At 45.2% G+C, this 24,329-nt stretch overlaps 2 protein-coding genes across 8 annotated transcripts; both read left to right on the top strand.

Moving 5' to 3' along the window:
- Positions 1–18,890, top strand: gramd2ab (GRAM domain containing 2Ab). 4 transcript variants are annotated; one of them, XM_026172387.2, is made up of 12 exons: positions 1–158; positions 8,115–8,227; positions 13,597–13,654; positions 14,960–15,032; positions 15,428–15,531; positions 15,725–15,823; positions 16,541–16,612; positions 16,686–16,745; positions 16,816–16,951; positions 17,028–17,121; positions 17,259–17,360; positions 17,535–18,890. In XM_026172387.2, exons 2-12 carry the CDS (start codon positions 8,124–8,126, stop codon positions 17,581–17,583), a joined length of 951 nt encoding a protein of 316 aa, XP_026028172.1. In that variant the 5' UTR covers positions 1–158; positions 8,115–8,123; the 3' UTR covers positions 17,584–18,890. The 4 variants fall into 4 exon arrangements, with proteins under 4 accessions (XP_026028172.1, XP_026028170.2, XP_080159452.1 ...); XM_026172385.2 differs by having other exon boundaries at positions 17,259–17,420; positions 17,535–17,728; XM_080303326.1 differs by having other exon boundaries at positions 18–152; positions 17,259–17,420; positions 17,535–17,728.
- Positions 18,891–19,533: 643 nt separating this feature from the next.
- sycp3 (synaptonemal complex protein 3) lies at positions 19,534–23,455 on the top strand. Of its 4 annotated transcripts, none has more exons than XM_026172389.2 (9): positions 19,534–19,789; positions 20,014–20,154; positions 20,237–20,315; positions 20,572–20,606; positions 20,819–20,936; positions 22,043–22,142; positions 22,269–22,367; positions 22,653–22,757; positions 23,183–23,455. In XM_026172389.2, the coding sequence occupies exons 1-9, from the start codon at positions 19,657–19,659 to the stop codon at positions 23,234–23,236; spliced, it is 864 nt and encodes a 287-aa protein (XP_026028174.1). In that variant the 5' UTR covers positions 19,534–19,656; the 3' UTR covers positions 23,237–23,455. The 4 variants fall into 4 exon arrangements, with proteins under 4 accessions (XP_026028174.1, XP_026028173.1, XP_026028175.1 ...); XM_026172388.2 differs by having other exon boundaries at positions 20,011–20,154; XM_026172390.2 differs by having other exon boundaries at positions 19,676–19,789; positions 19,981–20,154.
- The last annotated feature ends 874 nt before the right edge of the window (positions 23,456–24,329 follow it).

Raw genomic sequence — 24,329 nt, 5'->3', positions numbered from 1 at the left:
ACGCTGTGTCGAATGCTGCCAGCGTGACTGCGCAGCTCGTGCACAGAGAGAGGGGAGCGCCCTGTGTCGGTGCTGAAGGACGGACTCGGGGACCGACACCGGACCGACCGGGACTCCGGCGGACGTGATTGAAGACTGCATAAGCCTCGCAGGTAAAGGTGAGTCTGCGCTAGGAGTCACGCGCTCGTTCTGCGGGGATTCTATTGTTGAGTCTACTGAGATCTTATTTTAATATTTTCCTTCATCAGTAATAAACCGCTTTATATGCAGCAGCTTTGTTTTCATAGGTGCGCGTTAATAGCACGTGCACACGTTAGTAATCACATTACTGCTGTAACAAACCGTCTTTTATGGATACAGACTGAATGAAAGCTTGAAATGATGTCAGATATCAATGAGACATCTGATTGAACTTTATTAATGTGGGTTTGATGCACGTGAGCGCGTCAGGCTGAGGTAACTCTCCACCCTCCTCCACCTAAAATCTACTTAAATAAATAACTCACCAAACACCAGCAGCTAGGTTACAGACACCACCTTATATAAAAGATGGATGTGGCCACAGACTGTATATAAAAGATGGAAGCATCAACAGACTGTATAAAAAAGTAGAAGTAACCACATGACATCACCCGTCTGTGAAGCCTCCGTTTAAGCACTTTGACCTGACTTTTGTTTCCACATGTGATCGTTCACGCCTCAACACAAAAATCCACCAAACTAAGCCAACAAACCCGGGCCGTTTCACAGAGGAACTATTTTTTCTTTCTGTCTACATCCGCCAACCAAAGAAGCGAGCTAACGGGTGCTCTCGGGCTCGTCCTAAAGGGCGCTGAAAGAAATGTGTGAATTTCATTTTTATCTGGAAAATAAGGATAAATTTAAAGAGTTGATTTCTACACAGAGACAAAGCTGCTGGGATGTTAAAGATATGAAGGAAAGAGGGAATGAAAAAAGTCAGGAAGGATGGAAGACAGGGGAGGGAGGAAAGAAGGAAAAGGAAGCTGGAGAGAGGACGTGATGATGTAGGAATGATCTTCAGAGTAAAAGTTTAAAGTGATAAAGTCGCAGATTTTCAGGGAAAAACTGATTTTGAGCTCATTCGAGAAGCTCCCATCTTCAGCCTGATCGGCTGTGCTGGGTTTGCAGAAGATGAAGTAATCAGGTTACACTTCATTATCAGCTTATCAGTAATATGATTGGACCCCGGGGTTATTCCACAACTTTGAGGTTTTACAGTCAGCGCTGCGTTTCTCACAAAGAAAACCGTCAGTGAGCAATACAGATAACAACAAGTGTAATTTCCACCTTCATGAAAAGCTTTGCACAGAGTGATGAGGATTTTATCAACATGACTAAAAGTAGAAACGAGGAGCTCCTTTTGTTGCTGTGAGGCTGTGGGGTAGCTGTGTGAGTCGGCCTCGCTCTGCAGCTCAGTCAAAGAGGTGTTTTGTTTGTGGTGCTGGACACACACACACAGAGACACACACACTGAGGCCTGCAGGGGAGGTGCTGCATGTTAATGACAGCAAGGCACAAAGTTAATGCAGCTGCAGAGACAGAAGCTCACTGTCAGTGTTGGTCTGCAGGACGAAATCAGGCCCAGAGCTGTTTAAATGTCTCAACCTGCAGTTTGTTCTTAATCACCAGCAGGGGGCGACTCTGATGGCAACTGCAAAATTGCATTTGTCCCGTCTTCCTGGCGCGGCAGATGGCCCCGCCCCTCCCTGAGCCTGGTTCTGCTGGAGGTTTCTTCCTGTTAAAAGGGAGTTTTTCCTTCCCACTGTCGCCAAAGTGCTGCTCACAGGGGGTCACATGATTGTTGGGTTTTTCTCTGCAGTAGGGCTGGGCGATATATCGAGTTTTTAAAAAATATATTTTTATACGAGATAAGAGATGTGACAATATCCTTTATATCGATATAGTCTATGCTATAATTATAGTTGTGGAGCCGCGTATAAGGACCATAAACGGCTCCTGTTCAGAGACGCGGTTACGAAGAGGATTTCAAACTCCAGGCTGTCGGTCACGCAGTAGAAGTTAAGAACAGAGCAGCTGCTTGTTGTTGTGCTCGGCGTCTGTTAGTTTACATTTTGACTGCACAGTTGTGAGCTCTTTGTTATGCACAAAACAACATTTTTTCTTTTATTTATGGAGCATGATTATTTAATAAATGCTGATAATTTATTTCTGAGTAATTGTTTCTTGTACATCTGCGCTGTGTGTTAATAAAAGTGCAGATGTACATGAAATGTACATACTCTGTATGTACAATAATACATACTACTCTGTATGTATTATTGTACGGTCTACCTTACAATATAGAGCGCCTTGTGGTGACTGTTGTTGTGATTTGGCGCTGTGTAAATAAAGTTTGAATTAGCGTGTGATTCGAGTGGCCAGCAGAAAAACTGCTTCTGGATTAGCTTCATGTCTCAGCTGCATTTTTGTTGAGAAATGAGAATAAAACCTCTTTTGTGCCACTGCTGTATTCCACATCAAATCGGTTTGGTAATAACGGTGATAACGACGGCCCGCTAGCACGCGCTACCAAAAACAGTGCTTTGTTGTGTATCAGACGGACGAAAGCTGAACCAGTTCCACTGAAGCTGCAGCATTTTTACAAACCAGTTCTGGTTCCTCCGTTTCATTCAACGATCCGCTTTCTCCGCCATGTGCGTATGAAAACAAAAGCACTGCGCCTGTGCGTTTTACCCATATTCTATCGCCATGTTTCATTTTCTTATCGTTGCCCAACGGTATACCGGTGTTACCGTGAGCGGTATGACATGGCGCAGCCCTAATCAAGAGACTATTTTATTAAAGTAAAACATGTTTGGGATTCTAATAAAAGTAGAAGTTGTGCATTAAAGTCTTGCTGGGCAAGTAGAATTACATCGAGCACATGTTTGTTAGAGCGTGTTGGAAAGAGCTCCGACTCACAGCCAGCTCCACACACCCCCACCCGCATGGGTCAACAGGCGTTCGTCGTGGTGTGCTCGTTCTCACCCAGACTGTTTCACTTTGGTCTCGTCTGACTGAATAAGCAGCTGTTTGTATTCCCTTCAGGTTTCGTCTTTCAGGCGTGTACCTTTTTGTACCTCGAGCTTTGCTGTATGCAAAGTCTTGCACGCTATCGAAACACCACTTTCCATAGATAATCCGGAAGCTCTGTCGGTAACACTTAACTGTCCTCTCATCAGCGTGAGGTTTCAGAGTCATCATTCGATGACACGGCTCTTCCTGTTCCTCCTAACCACCACCGCTGCATGAAACCGTCTGATTACCAATCTTTGTTTTTAGAAAGCCAAGCTGTTGTTCACATGGGTGCAGGGCTTAGAGCTTCACACAGAACCTGCAAACTGTTGACCAAATGCAAATTAGGGTCCAAATGTTTAGATAAAACAGCGGCTTAAAGGAACAAGCCAAACCACATCCAACAAATTAAAAAGCGTCCTTTTCAGGAGCGTAAAAACCCTTCACCCTCAGCGCGTGAAGCTGCAGGGGTGCTGAAGGCCTGAGGCCGAAGCACGATGTGCTCGCTTAAAGAGGAAGAGTATCTGCCTCGAGTGAAGGAGTTTAAGTATCTCAGTTTTATGTTTGCAAACTGCATCGATCGATCTTTCGCCACCTGGGCCACGACTGAAAGAATAAGTGGCAGAAATGAGATTCCTCTAAGGGTCTCTGCGCTCTGCGTATACATAACGTCACCATAACCAAGAAAACTTTAACAGGTTTCCTGTGTAAGTTTTTCTCAACTGATGAGTCAAAACAAGCCATGTTTAATCAATCAAAGCTTTTTCATTGAGTACCAGAAGAAATCTGAGCATCCAACCGAAGACCTACACCTTCTTAGAACGACACTCTTTCCATAAAATCTGCTCCGAGGGTGTGAATACCAACATTATCTATGAGTGATTCCTGGAAAACAACCTGAATTTGGTTTTGTTAGCATTAAGAGCCTGCAGCTGCTGAAAGGAAGCCCCTCGACAACCTGATGCAGAGGTGAGCACGCCGAGTAAAGTATGCTGTCTGCATAAAGGAGCTTTCTAGCTGTAGCCATATTCTTTCTTATATTATTCATAAAAAAGGAAAATAAAACAGGGTCTACAGCGGAGCCCTGGGGGACTCCTTCATCTTCAGGAATCTTTACTACATCTGAGTTTTACCTCCTAACAGCAGCTCAACAAACACAGCAGTGTGCTTGCCGTCCACTGTCCTTTGTTACCATCAGAGATGCTGATGACCCAAGCTCTTCATCGATCCTGATACTTAAGGTCCACACACAAAGTTTGGATTCAGACGGCAGATGTTCAGATCTGAGAGGTCAGAGGCTGCTTTCCAGATTTTAGGGATGATATTATCCTGGATACTCAGATTAAAAATATGAACAATAGGCTCAGAAGTAAAGTCAGCTGACTCAGACTGTCAGATGGCTTTTTTGGAGATTTCAAAGCTTTATGGATCGCAATAATAGAAATATGTCTAAAGACAAACGGGTCCCTCCGCCTTCAGTGATCTGCAGGATACGGCGTCCTGATGCTCGGAGAGGCAGGTGGTGAAGTTTGAATGTGGCTTTCGAGGAGTTTTATTTTCTTATCGTTTGCATAGATGCAATTCATCAGGAACCACGATGAGGAAAACACAGAAAGAGCTGCTCTGTGTGCAGGCTGGCAGTTTGAAGGTCAGCGTTCAGCATTCAGACTGCTTCCTGTGATCGAGCTCTTCATGCTCCGAAGAACTGACACAGGTGATGATGATGACGATCATTATTCTTACACTCTGCTGGAGCGGCTTTGCATCAGTCACAGTTCAGAATAATCCTTCTTTATCTCATACCGCCCCCCTTTCAAAGACAACTTTTTTCTGATTGGCTGGTCCGTGTAAACAGCAGGTTTGAACCTCAGATGGGTGGAGCCTCTCTGTATGACATCACACAGATGCAAGAGTAGAAAAAACTGTGATGAACGTGTTCAGGCCTGCAGGAGCTCGTCAGGAGTCATGTGACAGGAAATGAGGAGAAAGAGGAGAGTAGCACTTTTCCGGTTGTTGCACCAGCTGAGGTGTCTGACTCCATCATCCTGGGGAGGGGAGGAAAAGGAGGAAGAGGAGGAGGGTTCAGCACCAGCTGTCAGGCGAAGCAGGTGAAAGAGTGTAAGCATCACGCCTGTTACCGAGGCAACTGTAGTGCGTTCCCACCTCCTTCGATGTCACGGGCATGTTAGCACGGGTCGAATCAGCTGCATGATGGCTTCTCTGAGCTTTTATCTTCATTTTCTCTGAATATATCCTTCGTTTCGGCGGCCGTGGCGGTACGGCTGTTGGTGGAAACCTTCACTCACATGTGTGCGTGTGTCATATCTGAGAACTGTTTCAAAAGCTTTTCTCCCCACAGTGTTAAACCCTCATCTTTGTGTTGCAAAGATTTCATCCATCACAGTGCTGCAGCTCCTGACAGGGCTCTCCTCCTGTCCCAGCATCCTCCTCGGTCACACCAGTAAACATAAAAAACTGTTTTTGGACGTTTTCTGAAAACGAGGAAGTGATTGTGCTGATGTGATGCTGAGAGGAAGTGCGTTTAATGTGAAATCCGCTGATAACTCGAGCAGCGCGTCGATCCACTGTCTGATTGACGCGGTCCTCCCATCACCCACCTCTCTCTGCCTCTGAGAGAAAATAAACTCTGAACATTAGAAACATTAGAAACTGCTCGTGTTTGTTTGAAGGATAAAAGTGAACACATATGATTTCATTCTGCATCAAGCTGCAGTGAGCCCGCAGACGCCATGCCGAACGCGCCGAAGGAGGCGCACGGCAACAGAAAGGATGCCAGGGCAGAGGGGCACTCTGGGAAATGAAGTCACTGCAGTTCTTTTCATCACAATCTGATTTTTGCACGTCGACGATGTCGGTGTGAGGCTGCAACCTCGCACACACACACACACTGCATGTGAGAAGCCATCTTCCTCCCCCATCGTGCTGTTGCCATGGCAGCACAGGCGTAACGTGTGGTCCTTCAGATCGAAGGCTTCCTCTGCAGCTCAGCTGACCAATCAGAGCGCACCCTCATGTACACACAGTCCTGGATGATGTATCATCTGTGATCTGCCTCACAGGTGCTAACATGATAGGAAAAGTGCGTTTTTCCTATCATAAAAATGAGATCCTCTTACCTTTCACAATAAAAGCCCTTCACATATACACTGTCAGAGGGAACTAATGAAGCCACCAGAGGTGTGGACTCGAGTCACATGACTTGGACTCGAGTCATTAATTTTATGACTTTAGACTTGACTTGAAAAAATGTTCTAAGACTTGTGACTTGACTTGGACTTTTACACCAATGACTTGGGACTTGAATTGGACTTGAACCGGTTTACTTGAAAAGACTTGATATTTTACCCCAAATATAAAATTTAACATGCATATTATATAGAGATTGAAAATGTGACGTCATTCACGGGTAGAACCGCAAAGGATTCTGGGAACTCGTGGCAAGAGGTACTAGCGCACGCAGGCTTTCAATTGAAATCAGTCACACAGCGATAAAAAGAAACACAAAAATGTCAAGAAGCTGTTGTATTATTAACTGCAATAGCCGGTCGCATGACAGCCACGGGAAGCCGACGGGTAAAGAGATCGGTTGTTATCGGATTACGTCGTTGAAGAGAAATTGTTCGAGCCATGTTTCCGAAGTAACAAAGACAAGACGGATGGCCTGGATTGCAGCCATTCAAAGATCAAATATAACGTCCCAGAACACTCCAGCTCACAGGTTAGTCTGCTCCAAGCATTTACACGAAGGTCAGTGTTTTTTAGTAGTTAATACGTCATTTTCATAACATAATTGGTGATATAGGTTACAAGCAAGTCTGGCGCTGAACAGAAATGGTCGCGCTATGCTCCTTTGTTTATTGTGCATAAATAGTGAATTGTCCTGACACAATATTGCGTTTCGCTTCTGTTATTATGGTACATTGACAAAAACATATACTTTTATTCACAGGATAAAACAGGTTTTTTGTATCACTAATTGTCCAGTACGATTACAGCATACAGTATTATTGTCACTGCTACATTTCTGTGATGGGTACCAGAAATTATTTCCACTACTAATTAATTACCGTTGAGCTCAAAGGTCCTATTAATAAACGGTTAAGGAATGTGTATTTATGACGACGATTTGTGAGACTGGTAAACTTATGATACGTACGATGGTCTTTCGTTCTACACGGTGCATTTCAAGGTCCTGTACCCATCCGTCGGTAAACTGTACCTGGGCTTGTTGCAGTGACCTGAAGTTACTAAACTTCATGAGTGTATGCGCTCACTCCAAGAACCGTATGATTATAAATATGCATATAAATATGCTACAATGAGATAGCTGACTTCATCTAACTAGCAAATGTTGTCCAGGCTACGTTGGTGATACAGTTTTTTTTAATATGTATGATATTTTTGTCATGCGATTTTAAAGCCGGTCCTACAACCGCATCCAAGAATAACATGCAGCGTATCTCAGAACTGTCGGTGAAAATTATTCTTGGAGCTAGGTTTAATTGAGCTGCATTTTAAAGAGGTGCAATTTCACAATTTGTGTATATTTTCTAAGTTCACTATTTTGTCATGTGTTGAGAAAAACACAGATTTTAAAATTACATGGTCTAATATTTACATTTAGCATAACTGCAACATTATTTTTTCGTTGTTTTTTTTTTAAAGACTCGAAAGGACTTGAAATTCAAAGTTTCAGACTTGTGACTTGACTCGGACTTTTACACCAGTGACTTGAGACTCGACTCTGACTTGCCTGACATTACTTGAGACTTGACTTGAGACTTGAGGATAAAGACTTGAGACTTACTTGAGACTTGCAAAACAATGACTTGGTCCCACCTCTGGAAGCCACTTGCTCTCTGATTACTTGTCATGAAATAAAAGCCTCTAATAAATAAAGAGGTTTTGTTGTTTTGATAAAGACTATCAACAAAAATAAATATAATAAAAAGTGTTTGTTTTCTTTTAAAAACTAAAATAAGACTAAATAAGACATGATGCACAGGTTCGTTTGATGATTAAAACTCTTGATGCTGTTTTTCCTCCTGACTTTCCAGGTGGTGACGATGATGTCAGAGCAGCTTGAGCTCAGTGATGATGTAGGTGTCCTGCCCCCCCATGAGGTGGAGCCCCCCAGGGAGGAGGATGGACCCTGCCCCCTACCCTTCAGGTGAGAAACTGCATCTTGTTCCTGAGCCAGTGTGACAGCTGGTGGAGGACAGGAGGACGGCCGGACGCTCGCTTACACTCAAAGTGTGAGCAAAACAGAAGGAGGAGCCCACAGCCTCATTAGTCTTGACAGAGTGTGTGTGTGTGTGTGTGTGTGTGTGTGTGTGTGTGTGTGTGTGTGTGTGTGTGTGTGTGTTTGGCAGCAGATTAAAGCTGAGGAGACGTGCAGGAGAGACAGTCGGCAGTGAGAGGAAGCCTCAGTGTCTCTCGCTGCGCTCTTATTCCCGTCACGTATGAAGCAAGCTGCAGTCACAGTCTGTGTGTGTGTGTGTGTCTGTGTGTACGTGTGTGTGTTTGCACCACGTGCAATCAGCTCACGTTTCCTGGCAGCAGAGAAAGCCTGAGAGGCCAAACGGGAGGAAAACCCCAGAAACACTCAAAGGCTGCGTTCACTCTGCAGGTCTTGATGCTCAATTCCGATGTTTTGATCAAATCCGATGTTTTTGTCTGCTCGTTCACACTACAAATAAAATGCGACAGCAAACGCGCTCTAGTGTGAACGCTCAAAGCGGCCGCATGCGCAAAAGAAGACGTCAACGCGCTCTGTTTAGACCCAGAGCAACAGTATGTTTGACTGATGGCCTTAATATAAAGACTTGTTTTGGACTTTTATTTATTTATTTTGCTTTAAGTTATTTTGTTATTTACATAATAATGTAAATAACCTAATAATGATCCTTATTGCTGTTTTAGAGGAGCGGAGCTTCAAAGGATAGATTTCTGTCAGAATCTGCAGATTATACAGAACAAAGAAAATGTTCACGTTTCTCCAACGCTGTCTTCCCAACAGTTTCACTGGATGGACAGGAAGCATTCGCGATGTCTTCTCCGGCGCTGATATTTGGCGTCTGTCTTGTGTCAGTGACGTAAAAGACGGATTTAATGCGACCTGACCATCAAGCAGCAGTCGCTTTCTAAAACATCAGATATGTGTTGGATTCAGCACCACATACGAAAGTGACCCAGGTTGGATTTGTGCCGTTCACGCTGTCACACCATGATCGGATATGAGTCGCAGAGGGTCAAAGAAGTCGGATTTGATGCGCTTTCGCCTGCAGTGTGACGCAGCCTAAGATTCACTGAAGCTTTCAGACTAACGATCGTCCCTGATATAGATATGAATATGAAGATGATTGTATCTCCGGCCCTGAGGTGGCTCTTCATGTTAAACATGACCAGAGTTCGTAACGATGAGCCTGCAGTTTGTGCAGTAATCCTGCAGGCCGCTTGAACACTCAGTTTGTCAGTTTTTTCTGCACTACGATCTCTGTGATGTCAGAGAGGGTGTGGTTGTTACCGGAACCACCAGTAAACAGAAACAGCTGGAGGAACAGTTTGCAGCTCCGTCACATGATCAGGTATAAAAAAAACATCTTAGAGAGAGAGAGTTTCACCAATATGCCAAAAACTGGGATGACCAGAAGTCGGCGTGGCGTCCACACCTGCAGGTTAAAGCTCCACGCAGAGAAGAGGCCAGATGTGACGACAGAGGCGAAACAGCGCCGTCTCGGAGGACGACCGTGGCTCAGGGGATTGGGAAGCTCATCTGTAACAGGAAGGTTGTCAGTTCGATCCCCGGGCTCTCTGTCCTGGTCGTTGTGTCCTTGGGCAAGACACTTTACCCTACCGCCTACTAGAGATGGACCGATCCGATATTACGTATCGGTATCGGTCCGATACTGACCTAAATTACTGGATCGGATATCGGAGAAAAATAAAAAATGTAATCCGATCCATTAAATATCAAAAAAGCACCTCACAAAACTTGCAACACGCCGTAACTCGGCTCATTACCGTAGCACGTCGCAGCAGTGTGGTCACGTGATCGAGCGGCTGTGGTGTGCCCTGTGGTCTGGTTGAGTATTTGTAGCCTCGCTACCAAACCAGCATTTCATCTCCGAGGACGTGAGCCCAGAGAGAAGTAAAGCAAGTGTGCAAGTTCATCTCTGAATGTTTGTTAAGCTTAACAACAGATATATGGAGCGACTGCCTCTTCTTGCTGCTGCTTCAATCATGAAACTGATCAATGATCAGCTGATCGTCTCTCTTCTTTGTTTTTGGCCCACTTTGCACCAGAAAGAGGAAACCAGCGGATAAACAACAGCAGCACGTTTAAGCTTGATCAGCTGTTGTTAGAATGTATTTAATATTACTTTCTACTCCAGGATCTTTTTCTACGTAGCTGACGCTGGTAACTGTGCAGGGCCGGATCTAGCAAAGTTTAGCCAGGGGGGCCGATAGGGCATGAACAGGGAAAAGGGGGCACAAAGACATACTTTTCTTTCTTATTCTCATTTAAAATGTCGAGCTTTTAATAAATAATTATCTGAATCTTACACCCAAAGTTTTAATCTGATGTAAAATGTATAGAAGTCCATTACTGTATATAGTGACTGTTAAGTCTAATATATCCTAGTAAGCTATACTACTTTTTCCATCTGTGCAGTTCTGTAGAAGGAAGATGTTGAATCTATTTAATATTTCTTGAAAAATAATTGATTTCTGTGCATTTTTTTTCACACTGCATCAAATTAAAGTTGATTACGTCGATTAAGCATCATGAGGTGGGGGGTGGGGGGGTTCATTTTTGAGGGAATCTAAAAGTGTGTCGACTAAACCCGGCTTGGCACCTGAACAACAATTTTCTAATCTGTTGTGCGGCGTGAACACGTCCTCCTTTCTCTGCCCCACTTTCCCTGCACGCTCCAACAGTTTGCACAGTTACTTCTTTTATGGTGTTTTCAGTGGGAGAGGGAAGCGTGCCAGTCGGCCTCGGAGCTGCAGTGGCCGATGGGAGTCGTTAATAACGCTCATCAGCATCGCTCGCGGTCAGACCTCCTCCTCAGCTCCTCATTTGTTTTCCTCTTTGCATAAACCTCACATGGATTCACCCCTTCCTGCCCACAGTGCATTTACATGAGCAGGAAACCTGACACGAGGTGTGTGTGTGATCAAACTGCAGAGCCTGAGCTGTGTGTCAGAAGGTGGATTAACACCTCGGCTCAGCTCTCCACGCTGATGTTTCCTCACTCTTCATGTTTTTCACGTGACCGGTCAGACGTTTCTTTCCTCACGCCGCCGTCAGCAGCCGAGCAGGAGTTTATGAAAACATGGGAGACGACAGACGCGACAGGTAGAGACAGACGCTCGGCTCTGGGTCGGAGAAAAACTTCCTCCCATCAATTTGAATCAGAAATGTTTAAACTATGTGAATTTTCGTAGTTTTCCCAGAAGTCAGTCGTTGGTGTGGTGACGATGATTTTTAATGATTTGTCTGCGATTTCTCTCTGAAATCAGCCGCAGACCTCGTGTTTGTTCAGTTAGTTTGGGATCGAGGATGAAAATCAGCTGACAGTGAAACTCTCCTGTTTGCATAAAATGACTGAAGAGGATCATTAATGACGTTAGAGCGTCTGCAGACGTCTGTCAGACACGAGGGACGCGGTGGGTTTGAAACGGTGAGGTGACCTGAGGGTCAGCTGTGTCGCTTCCATCATCTTCTGCTGCTTCTGATCAGCCGAACATCTGTGACCTCCAGAGTGTTTGCAGGTGCTCGGGTCAATCCTTCTTTAACTCAGAAACAAGCTGTTTTCGCTCCTCCCCCTTTAAGTCAAGTTTGTTCTGATTGGCTGCCCCTCACAGATAGCGTTAAAGGCCTTGTTTCTGACAGAGGAGCTGGAGCTGCACAGAACGTGGCGATGGCTCCTCACGAGCCTCAGCCGGGCTCGCATGAGTAAAAGCTGCACTGCTGCAGCTCAAGGAAACATGCAAATGAGCAAAACGTGACCAGCGTCACCATCCGGCGCTGTCGAGGCCTCGGGGGGTCGCACGAGGCCGGTCAGGTGTGTTGTCTGTGTCTGTAGATGGTGGAGGCCACAGTCAGCTGTGAGTGGCTCAGTGTGGAGATAATTATTCTGTGTGTGAAGCACCGTCCTGCAGTTAGAACAGGAGGCTGCAGGAGGGAAACCTCACCACTGTACTCTGTGCATGAATCAGCTTCCAGACTGTGAGCAGTTCTTGAGCCGAGCGCTGGCGCGCTCTTTGGCCGGGAGGTTAAACCTCCGTGTGTGTTGCACCGTGATGACACGTCGTGCTGTGATGTGTCATGAGAGCTTTGAATTTACTGTCCATTCATGTCTGTTTGGATGAGAGACGCCTCTCCCTGAAGATGCTCACAGACACAGTACAGTAGTTTTCCAGGATTCCTGGTTTCTGCACAGAGATTATCCCAGATAGCACAAAATCACTACGTGGAAACTTAGTTAATGCACTCGATTAACTGATCATCAGCAGGTGAGACACCTCAGTGGAAGCAGAAGCTCTGGAGGTTTGCAGGAACGACGTCAGCGGTGATCTTAAGGAAGCAGCTGTTTCTCCTCGTCAAGAGTTACGAGCTCGTTTCCAAACCCTCTGAACGGGCCTCCTTCACTAATATTTGCGTGACTCTGTGTATCGTTCGTAACCATCAGTCCTGAGCAATATTATCTCCATAATGCCCCGCCCCCATTCTCTGTGTAAGGAAACAGGTGAAGCAGAAAAACTGGTGATGATAAGCTGAGAGAGAAGCAGCTTTGCAAAGTGTTTCTACGGGAGTGACGACCGTTTAACAAATAAAGGAATAAATTAGTGCTGAATATGGTTTCCCCTCAGATAATTGATCCTGTAAGGCAGGGGAACTCCAGGCCTCAGGGGCCGGCTCCTGCAGGTTTTAGTTTAGATTAGTTGATTGCCAGGCGTCTGGAGAACTTCATGTGACTTAAATCAGCGTCTAAAATCTGCAGCCCCCCCCCCTCCGCTGTAAGTGATGAATCCAGCAATGGTAGGAGTCATTTTCAATGAAAGATAAGAACATTTAAGACATGATGAGGTAAGGGTTAATGGAATATGTTTAATCTGACTGGGGCCACGGTGTGAACCCTGAACACCGTCGTGGTGAAGCGAGAGCTGAGCCTGTTCAGTGTTCACTGAGGGAGGCGGTTGGGGGCGGTGGTGGAGGGAGGAGGAGCCGAGTGAACCATGAATACCAAAGAGCTGCCGCAGAGCTCAGAGAGCTGTGCATGAATAAATGCTGCAAACATCGATGAAGTGAAACAACCTGTGGAGAAGAGTGGACCAGAACTCGTCCACAGCGATGAGACAGAGTGATGAAGTCACTCAGGAGCGATTGTAGTTGTGTGCATTTCCTTCTAATCCAGTGTGTTTGTGCTCTCTGGGACTAAAAGGAGAACTTCTGGTATCACTGGGCCGCTCCCAGTACAGAAACTGCAGTTTGTGTTTGAGTCTAACCGAAGGTGCTGCTGTGTCCCGCAGGCTGCAGCTGATCGACGACTTGTCCTACGAAGACGTGAAGAAGTGTTACAGAGAATCGGTAAGTAAAACCTGCCCTCGCACAGAGCAGCAGGAGGTCCAGAGATGACAGCAGGGCAGCAGGAGTCTCCATGGGGACAGGGGTGTGTTTGTGTGGGTGTTTTGTGGGCAGGATCCACGTGAGTGGACAGAAAAGCTCAGGCGACCATCAGGAAGCAGCAGCAGCTCTAATCCCAAACATTTCTTTGGGTTTATCCGTTAGTTTAATGTTTTAGGACCAACGAGGCAGGATCAGAGAAGACGATGGAGACCTAGGTGTCGAGCTGCCGCTGACTGTTGTTTCAGTCTTTGTTGTCTCAGACAGGAAGAGGAAGGCAGGAAGTCTCGCAGAATAAAGCCGTACAGGTGTACGGGGGCAGGGCGGTGTGTACATGATGTAACGTCTGACCTACATGCGAGGAACCCAAACAATGCTCCAGAAACACGCCGCTCGGTTTGTAGTCAGCTGAGCTGGAGGAAGCGCTCAGATCTTTTGTTTCAGGTGATACAAACTCAAAGCTGTTTCCCGATCACGCCTCAGGAATCAGCGCCAGCCTGTTGAAAGTAAAACACGCACCAGAGACGGGATGGGGTTGAGCTTCTGGGATTATTTCCATAAATAATACACCATGAAATAAAACAACTTTCTGGGTTTTTCCCACTAAAATTATACAGTGAAATAACTTCCTGTTATTTCACTATGAACCATAAAAAATGTCCTTTTATTTCAGTGCTTGGCTTATTAATAACAGGAAGTGACAGGAACGTCTCGGTTTTCACTATAAAACGAACATAAATGTACCATTAAACAAATAACATGAACCGATTTTTATTACAGATAAACTATCCAACAACAAATATACTGTCAATAACAGACAGCATGATGTTTGTTTGAATATAAAGAACATTTATTCATAAATATTCACTCTAATAAAAATAAACCTTTATTAAACAGGCTGCTGGTTATAAGCCACTAATGTCACAAATGAAACCACATTTTCTGTTTGTTTTCATATGTAAATAACAGGTGCCAGTATATAACCATAAAGATGTTTTATTAAATGAAACTATAAATATGAATCTGTGGCTGATTTGTTTTTTCACTATAAAGCAAATGTTTCCAACTATAAAATAAGTGAACTATAAAAGCACCGTGTTAATGTGTTTTTATCGTTAACTATAAAAACACAAACTCTGCGTCTCCTCCGCTGTAGACAAACAGGAAATGAGCTGCACGTCCTTCAGCCGTGATGGGAAACCTTTTGAACCTGGTGTTGTAAACGCTCTCCATGCAAACGTGTAATCGTGTGTTTTTGTGCGTCCACAGACTGTCAGCAAATACAACTCTCAGTACCACAAACTGTTCCAGGCGGTTCCTAAAGAAGAAGTCCTGATGAAAGGTACCGAGTGCAGCACTCACCGCCTGCTTTAGCTCACATGTGAAACCGTCAGCACGACACTTTGAAATCATTATTCGGTTCCTGTCAACGGCACCGCTCGCAAATCTCTCAGGGCGCTGCTATCCAGTCCAAGTCTGTGACCGTGTCGATGGCATGTGTCTAAAACAAATGCAACAAATTCACCCAAAAACGCCTGAAACAGAAGAAATGAAAGTAGACGCCCCGGGGTGACCTCCACCCAGCGAGCTAGCCAGAAATCCCTCAGTAAAGAATGCCGTGAGAACAGTTTCTGCTTCCCAACCGATGTCTGATCTAAACTGTGTCCTGACATCTGCTCATCTGTCTGTCGAACGATCTCAGTCGGTTTACGCTAACACGATCCGCTCTCGCTGCAGCGTATTCCTGCGCTCTGCTCAGAGACATCCTGCTGCAGGGGCGACTCTACATCTCCAGGAACTGGCTGTGTTTCTACGCCAACCTGTTCGGCAAAGACATCAAGGTGAGCGATGACATCACCTGTCACATGGCCACTTTGAATCAATTCAGTGAATTAATTTAAAGAAATCCCGTTCGGGGTCATGGAGCAGGTGGATCCGGTGCCCAGGGTTGGACGTCTGACCTTCTCAGGTTCAGCTTCAGGCGCCTCTCACCTGAGAAGCTCTGACTTTGTGCGTTTGTGTTTCCCGAGGCAGGTGTGCATCCCGGTGGTGTCGGTCCGGCTGGTGAAGAAGCACAAGACTGCGGGTCTGGTGCCGAACGGCCTCGCCATCACCATGGATACAGGACAGAAGGTATCCCCGCTGACCTGTCCGAGCATCATGTGATTAATGAGCTTTCTCTTTGCCTGCACCAGATGCAGAGTGATGACATCATCCGCTCTGCGCAGTCAGTCAGAATTATTCAGGCATTTCTGATCTGACTCTGAGATTCGTTGAAGCGCCTGTAGAGCGCGCTCTCCTCTGCCACCGCTCGCACGCCGAGCAGGCGTTTGTTGGAGGGTCCGCGCTCACTGCTGATGGACGGGAATGTGTCGCTGTCTCGCCTCACAGGAGTATGAACTATTTAAAGGCTTTTGACCGCTTAAGCCCCGAGCCTAACTGATCTCCTGCCTTTTGCCGCCGTATCGGGGGCGTTGGGGCTTAAGAGGTTAAGAGTTCGCCTGTTTCTGTGAGATTTAAACTTTAAACATGATCGTGTTGTTCCGATCAGCTGAAAATGAAAACCCGTTACGAGCTGCGAGTAGTTACCTAAAAATGGGATCGCAGATACAAGAGGAGGAGGGCTTCTCTGATCAGAAGAGGATGGACGGATGAATGATGGGTGGATGATTCGATTGGTGGATGACAGAGGGATGGGTGGATGCTTTAAATCTGTGAGTGGCTCCTGTTGCCGGAGTTGGTTTAAATGGAGGATTCAGAGGGCGGCGCCGAAGCTACGGTCCCGTCTGGACCTCGCTGCGATTGGGCGAACTGACTCTGAACGCCTTCTGTCTTTGTCTCCGTCCTCAGTACGTGTTTGTGTCCCTGCTGTCCCGAGACAGCGTCTACGACGTCCTCAGGAGGATCTGCACCCACCTGCAGGTCGGTCCACATTCAGCTTCCTGGTAACGAATGTTTGATTCTGGCTCACCTGGCGTCCTCTGTCTGTGCTCAGGTGAACGGGAAGAGTCTGAGTCTGAAGCAGTACCTGGAGGAGCCCAGCTCGCTGTCCATGGTAACAGCCTCGTCGGCAGCTTCTCTGCTTTTTACAAAGGTGTGTCTCTGAACCTGCGTCTCTCTGTCAGGACGAGTTTCCAGAGGTGCTGAAATGGAGACGGAAACCGTCGCTTCCCGCCGTCTCCTCCTCTCTCCCCGATTTGCTGGGAAACTCCACCCCCAGCCTCGCCACCACCACCACCTTCAGTGCTCACACGCTCACAGGTAGCCCCGTGCATCCGCCCGCCCACATTCAAAGGTAATGATGCGTTTACCCGTGTTCTCTGTCTCGTGCGTGTAGACTGCAGCCTGGAGACGGAGAAGATCCTGCTGACAGAGCCGGTACCTGAACTGGGCCACGCAGAGTACCAGCTGCTCAGACTCTTCATCCTGCTGTGAGTCAGATCCAAAACCAGCATACACAGCCGGTTCTTTCGTCTGCCGATTGGATGCAGAGCGAGGACGAACCTCCGGCTTTACTGCGCTTCTTCACAGGTGTGTCAGGTGTTTTTTACCTGTCTGTCTCTCTCAGAGTCTTCCTGCTGGTCCTGTCGTCCTGCTATCTGGCCTTCAGGGTTTGTCGTCTGGAGCAGCAGCTCAGCTTCCTGAGCAGCCAGCCGACGCTGAGAGAGAGGTACGCACCTGTGCAGGTGTATTCTCAGAAACTTTTCCCCTCACAGAGCCAAGACTTCAGGTTTTTAAATGATCCTTTTAAATCAGATAAAATCAACACAGCTTGATGCTCTGTGGCTGCATCGTGGAGCACATCCATCACGTATTCACAGAAATTTGCATGCGGCTTTTCCAGGTGTGGAGAAGTGCCCTGCTGGCTGGCCAATCAGAAGACAGGAACCTGATCCTGCAGCCTGTCAGCGTGTGAGGAGAAAGGCTGCTTTTTATAGCGTTAGCTGTTGGTGGTGCAGGAGAAGGCTCTCAGGAGGAGGAAGGAGCTTCATCTGACCCCTGCCAGCACCCGGTTAACATACAGATGTTACAGTAGTCAACACACGCAGCAGACTAACCTTTGACCTCTGGGACAGAAATGTCGGCGTGTGCATTCCTGGTCAGTCAAAGGTCCCGAGAACTGAAAATGTGTTGTGGGATACCGCACAGAAGTGTTCGACTGTTTTCCATCACGTCACCATCAAGGAGGCGTCTGATTGGCCCACACATCCAGCCTCGCCTCACCGTCAGCTGCTAGAAGCTGGAGAAAAGCCCAGATCCAAGCATCACGATCGAGCTCAGACCCTCATCACAGGACTCAGCCATAAACTGTATATAAAAGACGGACACAGTTACTGTAACGTTTCCCGCCTCCATGTTGGAGTTTTTAAAGCAGAGATGCGCCCCCCTGAATCCCTCCCCCCTCCCCGTGCCCCCTGACTCTGAACGTTGTGTTAAATTAAACCTGAAATCAGTGACTGATGTTTGTGTTTCCTGAAGCCGACTGCCCCCTGCTGGTCATTAGAAAGAATGCAGGTGTGAGGGACCGCGTTGACGTCACAGGATCTGCTGTCTTTTATGTACAGTCTGTTGGCTCGTCACATAGCTCATGTGACCTGGGAAGACGTCGGGATCCCGAGCTGGAGAAGGAGAACTCGGGTGGACGAACAGCTTACAGAGGCGCGCAAACACCTGAGTCGACCCGTCGGGTGACACCAGATGAGTAGTTCCACGTGTTAGGAAGGTTTCCTGCCATTAATCATCTCCTCAGTGTTACTCAGCATAGAAGCTCAGGATTAATAAACTCTCACATCACTGCAGCATTAATGACAAAAGGTGTTCCTCATTATTTTCTAATATGCACACAAACAGTATCTGACGGCTGGAGAACCTCGCTGCTCACCTTTGCATTCAGAACTGCAGCGACTGATTTCTCCTTTGAGACACAGCGACTGCACCATGATGACATCACCATGATGACATCACCATGATGACATCACCCTGGATTGCTGTGTTACATTAGAGCTGTAGCATCAAGATTTGAATGTTTTTCTTATCATGCAGAGAACCCGAATCCATCTTTGTTTAATAGTATTCGATCAGGCTGATTTTTTGTATGATGTATGATGAATGTGCACAAAGATCAGCCGCCAGAGGTGGACGTCTTTTTAATAAATCATGTAAACAAGCTGAATTTACTATTAAAGCTGATATTTTCAAATGTGCTGTGCATTATTTCATGACATTATTATCATTGCTCGTGCAGCTCGTTCTGTTGCTGCTCATTTTCAATAATTCCAGGAAATTGGTAAGAAACGGTTTAGTTCATGGCATATTCTATAATTCCACTTTATTATTTCGTTGTAAAAAAATCATAATTTGTGAGGTGAACATTCTTGAAAAGGCTGATTATTGACCTCTGCGATGTATGGGAGGTGTAATGGCCTCAGATTTGTAAATATAGTTTGGCCAACCTATAATTTCAGATTCAAAAATAATTTTAAAAAAGGTGTTTTTTCTGTTAAAAAACAACCCATCAAAAAATATGGTTTGTCTCTTTTTGTGAGATATTTTAATAGCTATGTTCTGCTGGTTGGTGCAAACCTGCTACAACTACTGCAGGAATTTAAAAAATACTTTTAATAAATGAAAAACTCATGCTGAATACTCATCCAGTTTCAGGTAAAACTGAACTTATATAAACTAGAGCAACTCCCTCCATTCTTTTCACGTTAAAATTCAATTTGTTACTAAAGCAATAGATCGAAACCTTGTAAGTTCAGTAAACATTTATTGTTATTAGAAATCATTTGGTAACAGGGTGGTCTGCCTGATATCCTAATTATAATTGATTTCTTATTTACTTTGTATTTTTTATTGAATATTTCTTTGATTTTTTTTTACCATATTTATCAAATTGTATTTGTGATCTAATATTAAATATTTGTTAATATTCATATTTACGTTTTTTTTTTATATTGACACTAATGTCCTTCCATACTTGGCCTTCTGTTTTGTGGGCGGAATTCGGGGAGATTCGGCGGAGCTCGGCATACTTCGGGCTAAGGTTGTGGCGGGAATCTAGCGGATTCAGCAAGCTAGCAGACTATTTTCATTCAGGTTTGTTTTTATCTAAATAAAGGAGAATTAAAACTAGAACTGCTTTTCGGATTTAGTTAAAATTGAGCCTTGTCCGCTAGTTCGCTTGAAACTAAACAGGTGTTATTAGCAACATTTTTTAATTCTTTAATATCTTATTAAAAAGCTAATTTTATTATTTAAGCTAACATTAGCACTGGGTGGTTTGCCAGCTTTCTTTTTCGTTTTGTAACATTTGGCAGCAGTAAAAGCTAGGAGGATGGCAGCAGCCAGGAAACAGATGAAAAAGAAACTCCTGGAGGAGAGAGCAGATAAAAAGGCTTTTGATTTTACTCCTGAGGCGGAGAAGAAGGAGCTGAGTGGCTCTGAGGATGAAGTCAGAGAAGGTGAGCTGGGTCACCCAGATAGCTATAGGAGCTGATTTTAAGGTGTTCAAAGTAAAATATAACCACTTTCTCATGATTTAAGATGAAACTCCAATAGTGGACAAGCTGGTAAAGAAGAGACCGGCTGACTTTGAGGAGGAGGCGGTTCCCTGTGCTATGGGGTATTTATTATTTCTTAATTAATAGTTTTGTCTTTTAAAATAGCTCCTATAGTTTCCCCATATAACAAGATCATGTTTTAAATGTCATGTTTGATGAGCCTAACAGTCCAAAACCTGAAGATATGAAGCTTATTGTTATACTATTAAGATGAAAATGTTCAAATTTGATAAAGTTGATAATGAAACCTTCATTTCATTGAATTTAATGTGTGTTTAACGCCATCAATCTTGGCATGTTTCCTCGTTTTATGTCCAGAAATGAGGTGCAGTCCATGTTGGAGAAGTTTGGAGGTAAGAAGCGGTTTGTATTTAATTTGTTATTGGAAAAATCATTAGGCGTAATGTCATCTTCGGTCCCTGTTAGACTGCTCATGTGTCCATATAACACAACACAACATATTTCAGCATTTTGACCGAAGAAAGTATGAAATGGTTTACAGAAAAGCAGCGGTGTTTCCTCGTGTTTTATTAGCACAGTATCACATATCTGTTTGTCCTCCCAGCTGACATCAGCAAGGTGATGCAGGCCAAGAAGAAACGTCTGGAGTGTCTGACAAAGAACTACATGAAGGGAAGCCAACACAAGCTGGAGCAGCTGTGGAACAACTACCATAGCCAGAGGTTATTCCTGCTCCCTCCACTTCAAACACTCAGAGAAATGGTTGAAATTCAGTCTTAGAACAGTCACCACATCCTTTAAAACGAGCTCCAGAATCACGTCACGACTTCCTGTGAATCACTCAGCGCTTTAAAGTGAAAGACAGGGAAATTAAATCTCTTTAAATATCCTTCAAATCTGAGTTTTTGTCATTTAGTGTCACCAAAAGATGCATAACTGAGCATGTAGGGAGACATTTACCTAAAAAATAGTCATTTCTGGATTCTCAGCGACTTCACGGCAGCATTGACGCGACCAGGGTGAAAAGAAAATTAGGATTTTAAAATGTCTTTAATTTCCTTATGTTTTGTAAAGACTGTGAGAGCCAGAAATAATATTTAAACCTGTTCCATTTTAAAACACTGTAAAAGACTGAAAACAAGAAATAAGTGAAGGTGACACAGGGTTTTTTTCAAACAGTTAAGTTTGAAAAAGAAAACGAATAATTAAAAAACATGTTAAATTGTAACAGTTATGCAGTTAATTAATGAATAGATCAATTAAAAGACTTGACTTCCCCAGTTTATGGCTGACGGTGAGCTCACAGAATTATACAGGCTTCAAATAAGCACCTGTACGGTGAAAGGTTGGCTGGTCAGCCTAATATCAGCAGATGCAGGAGCTGGTTTTTGTTCTGGGACATTGCTTCGCTCTCTGTGCATAACTTTCTGTTTAACTTTTTTTGTTTCTCAGAGAACGTTCGTGTTATGAAAGCGAGGCGGCGCGCTCGTCCCGTGAAGAAGTGCCGTCTACAGAGCATAAACAAGAACGCTTTAGCCTCACTTTCTCTGTGGGTGGTCGTTTCACTTTTAAATAAAGGCGCCTGTTGGCAGCTCTGTAAAGGCAGCGGGCGGGTGTGACCTGTCACAGACGGTGTCCTGCAGAGCGTTCTGGCCTCGGCCAGGATAAACATCAGCTCAGTCAGAACACTGCAGCTCAGCTGCTGATCCCGAGCCTGTGTAAACACAGCACTGTTTGAAAATTTCAGAAATTCGTCTTCAAACTGATGTCACAAAGGTCAGTTATTCGATAACTACATGATTGGAAATCATTTCTGCTGTGTTTGCAGGCAGAAGATGACGCAGCAGTATTCCCAGCAGGTGTCGTCAGCGCTGCAGCAGTGGGAGACCGAAGCCCAGCGAGCCGAGGAGCAGGAGGAGAAGCTCAACGTCAGTCCCCTCCGTTCACTTTAACTGTTTTAGCCTCACGTACTGCACACCGACGGCTTCAGGTGCTTCACCTGTGATGGCGATGAAGGGCCATCGCCGATGTAGACTCTTCCTTTCTGTCTGCAGAATCTGTTCCGGCAGCAGCAGAAGATCCTGCAGCAGGCCAGAGTCGTGCAGAACCAGAAGCTGAAGACCGTCAGAGAGCTGTACGAGCAGTTTGTCAAGGTGAAGCATGTCAGAAGCAGCTCAATGCAGCTCTGTCCCGGCCTGCACACCAACTCTGTGTTTTTACTCAGAGGTCTCGGGAATACCCACGCCTGTTTCTCTCTGAAGTGCAATATGTCAAAAACAAGTCCACACTGCACAGCTACAGGGGCCACGATGAGCAGAATTTAAAGGGTGACCCCTGCAGACGTCACTGATCACCTGAGGATGTGTTTCAGTTTGTATTAAAGCTGTGGTTGTGGAAATCTGCCTGAACTGCTTTTCTGTTTTTTGTTTGTTCTGTAGAACATGGAGGACATGGAGAAGAGCCACGAGTCTTTCCTGCAGGGGGCGCAACAAGAGCTGAAAAAGGAGATGGCCTCCCTGCAGAAGAAGATCCTCATGGACACGGTGCGTTCAGCCAGCAGCAAAACATCACATAAGAACAGGAAAGGGAAGTTTATTCATTAGTAGTTTTTTTCTAAATAAAAGCTCGCAGTATGAATCTGTGAGTGAGGAAGAAGAAGAGTGAGGTCACACAGGTTTCTGTCTGAATGTTCAGGACAGAAACGGCAGACGTTCAAAGGGCCAGTTTGATATGAACCCAGACTTTGATCTGATGGGCGATGGAGTTTCTATCATGAGCTTTATTGCTGTCATTTATTTATGTTTCATTTGTCACAGACTCTCCTCACATGAAGTGATGAGCTCGTCTCGTTTGTCTGTAAAGAGAGCAGCAGAGAGACTTTTAGCTCCTGTCTTTGCTGTTCCCTGAAAACGTTAAAAACACTGATAAACACGGGTGCTGACTCTGTGATGTCGGTGTGTTTCCACAGCAACAGCAGGAGATGGCCACAGTCCGCAAGTCCCTGCAGTCGATGCTTTTCTAGGCCGCCGCCCTCCGGAGGCTTCAGTTCTGCTCGTTCCTTGCGGTTCTCACAGGTTTCATTAAAACATGAACTGTTCTCGCCCGAGTTCTGATTTCACTGCTGGGTTTGTGGACGAGCGGCTCCAGGCTGAGCTCTGTGATGACGCTGCAGTTTCCATTCATCCTTTCATTCTTTGCTCCTGAAGTTATAAAAATAAAGAACGTGTTGGTGATACAGCGACAGCTTTGATTAGTCTGCTTTTTATTCTCCTCATTACTCGTTTGTTGTGTTAAAAAGCTTTTCGGCAGCGTCCTGAAGCTGTGTGTGAAGAATTTGGTGTTGACTGTGAGGCGAAACGAAGGAAAGCTGGAGCTCATCACTGCCCAGGAGGAGAGGGCAAAACAGCACTCAGCTTTTTAAAATATTTTAATTTGTTCATTTTTTCCTTTTATTTGTTTTTTATTTGAATTTTTGGTTCAATATTTGTTCATTTTTACCTTTCAAATGGTTTAATTTCTAAATGTTTTTGTCATTTTGCCTCAGCAACTCACAAGTTTGGGTTTCCTTTCATATATTAAACTCTGGCTTTTTAACCACATAGAGAGGAGAGAGTTTTAAACAGTTTTTGAACATCTCACATGGGGTGGGGAGGTTCAACACACGCTTTTACCTCCGCTCGCCGGCCTCATCATCTGCTGACCAGGAGAGAAGCCCCCTGTGAAATTCACACCAGCCGACCCTAAAGGAAATCCAGGTGTATTGTACGAGACCACACCCACCCCAACATCACCTGTTCGTCTCCCCCTGCCCTTGGGAAGAGAGTGCTCAGTCAAGTTCAGATCACAGCTTCACTGATTCTCACAGATCAGCAAGAACTAAAACAGAGTTTGTGGTAAACATTAAGCTGTTAATGACGAGCTTCTGTACGTGGGAGTCAGTGGAGTCAAGTAACAAAGACCAAGATATCACTGACTGACTCTGCTTCTCCTTATTTCCTGTTTCTGTATGTGCAGCTAATCCGCGAGACTCCAGCCAAAGCAGCATTTCTCAAATCTGAATCATGCAAAGCTGCTTTAATAGACTCAAAGTTTTTATGTAGCTCAAAATATTTTCC

The sequence above is a fragment of the Astatotilapia calliptera genome, chromosome 7, assembly GCF_964374335.1.
Source record: "Astatotilapia calliptera chromosome 7, fAstCal68.1, whole genome shotgun sequence".
NCBI lineage: Eukaryota > Metazoa > Chordata > Actinopteri > Cichliformes > Cichlidae > Astatotilapia > Astatotilapia calliptera.
Note: the sequence above shows the minus strand (reverse complement) of the source record. Positions and strands in the feature narration are given on the sequence as shown.

What these genes read in the sequence shown, in the direction of transcription:
- gramd2ab (XM_026172385.2), top strand. Translation starts at nt 8,124, where the DNA reads ATGATGTCAGAGCAGCTTGAGCTCAGTGATGATGTAGGTGTCCTGCCC. An exon ending in GGATCTGCACCCACCTGCAG is followed by an intron (nt 16,613 to 16,685) that starts GTCGGTCCACAT and finishes GTCTGTGCTCAG; the next exon opens with GTGAACGGGAAGAGTCTGAG. An exon ending in CTCAGACTCTTCATCCTGCT is followed by an intron (nt 17,122 to 17,258) that starts GTGAGTCAGATC and finishes TGTCTCTCTCAG; the next exon opens with AGTCTTCCTGCTGGTCCTGT.
- sycp3 (XM_026172388.2), top strand. Translation starts at nt 19,657, where the DNA reads ATGTCCTTCCATACTTGGCCTTCTGTTTTGTGGGCGGAATTCGGGGAG. An exon ending in GCGGTTCCCTGTGCTATGGG is followed by an intron (nt 20,316 to 20,571) that starts GTATTTATTATT and finishes TTTTATGTCCAG; the next exon opens with AAATGAGGTGCAGTCCATGT. An exon ending in TGTACGAGCAGTTTGTCAAG is followed by an intron (nt 22,368 to 22,652) that starts GTGAAGCATGTC and finishes TTTGTTCTGTAG; the next exon opens with AACATGGAGGACATGGAGAA.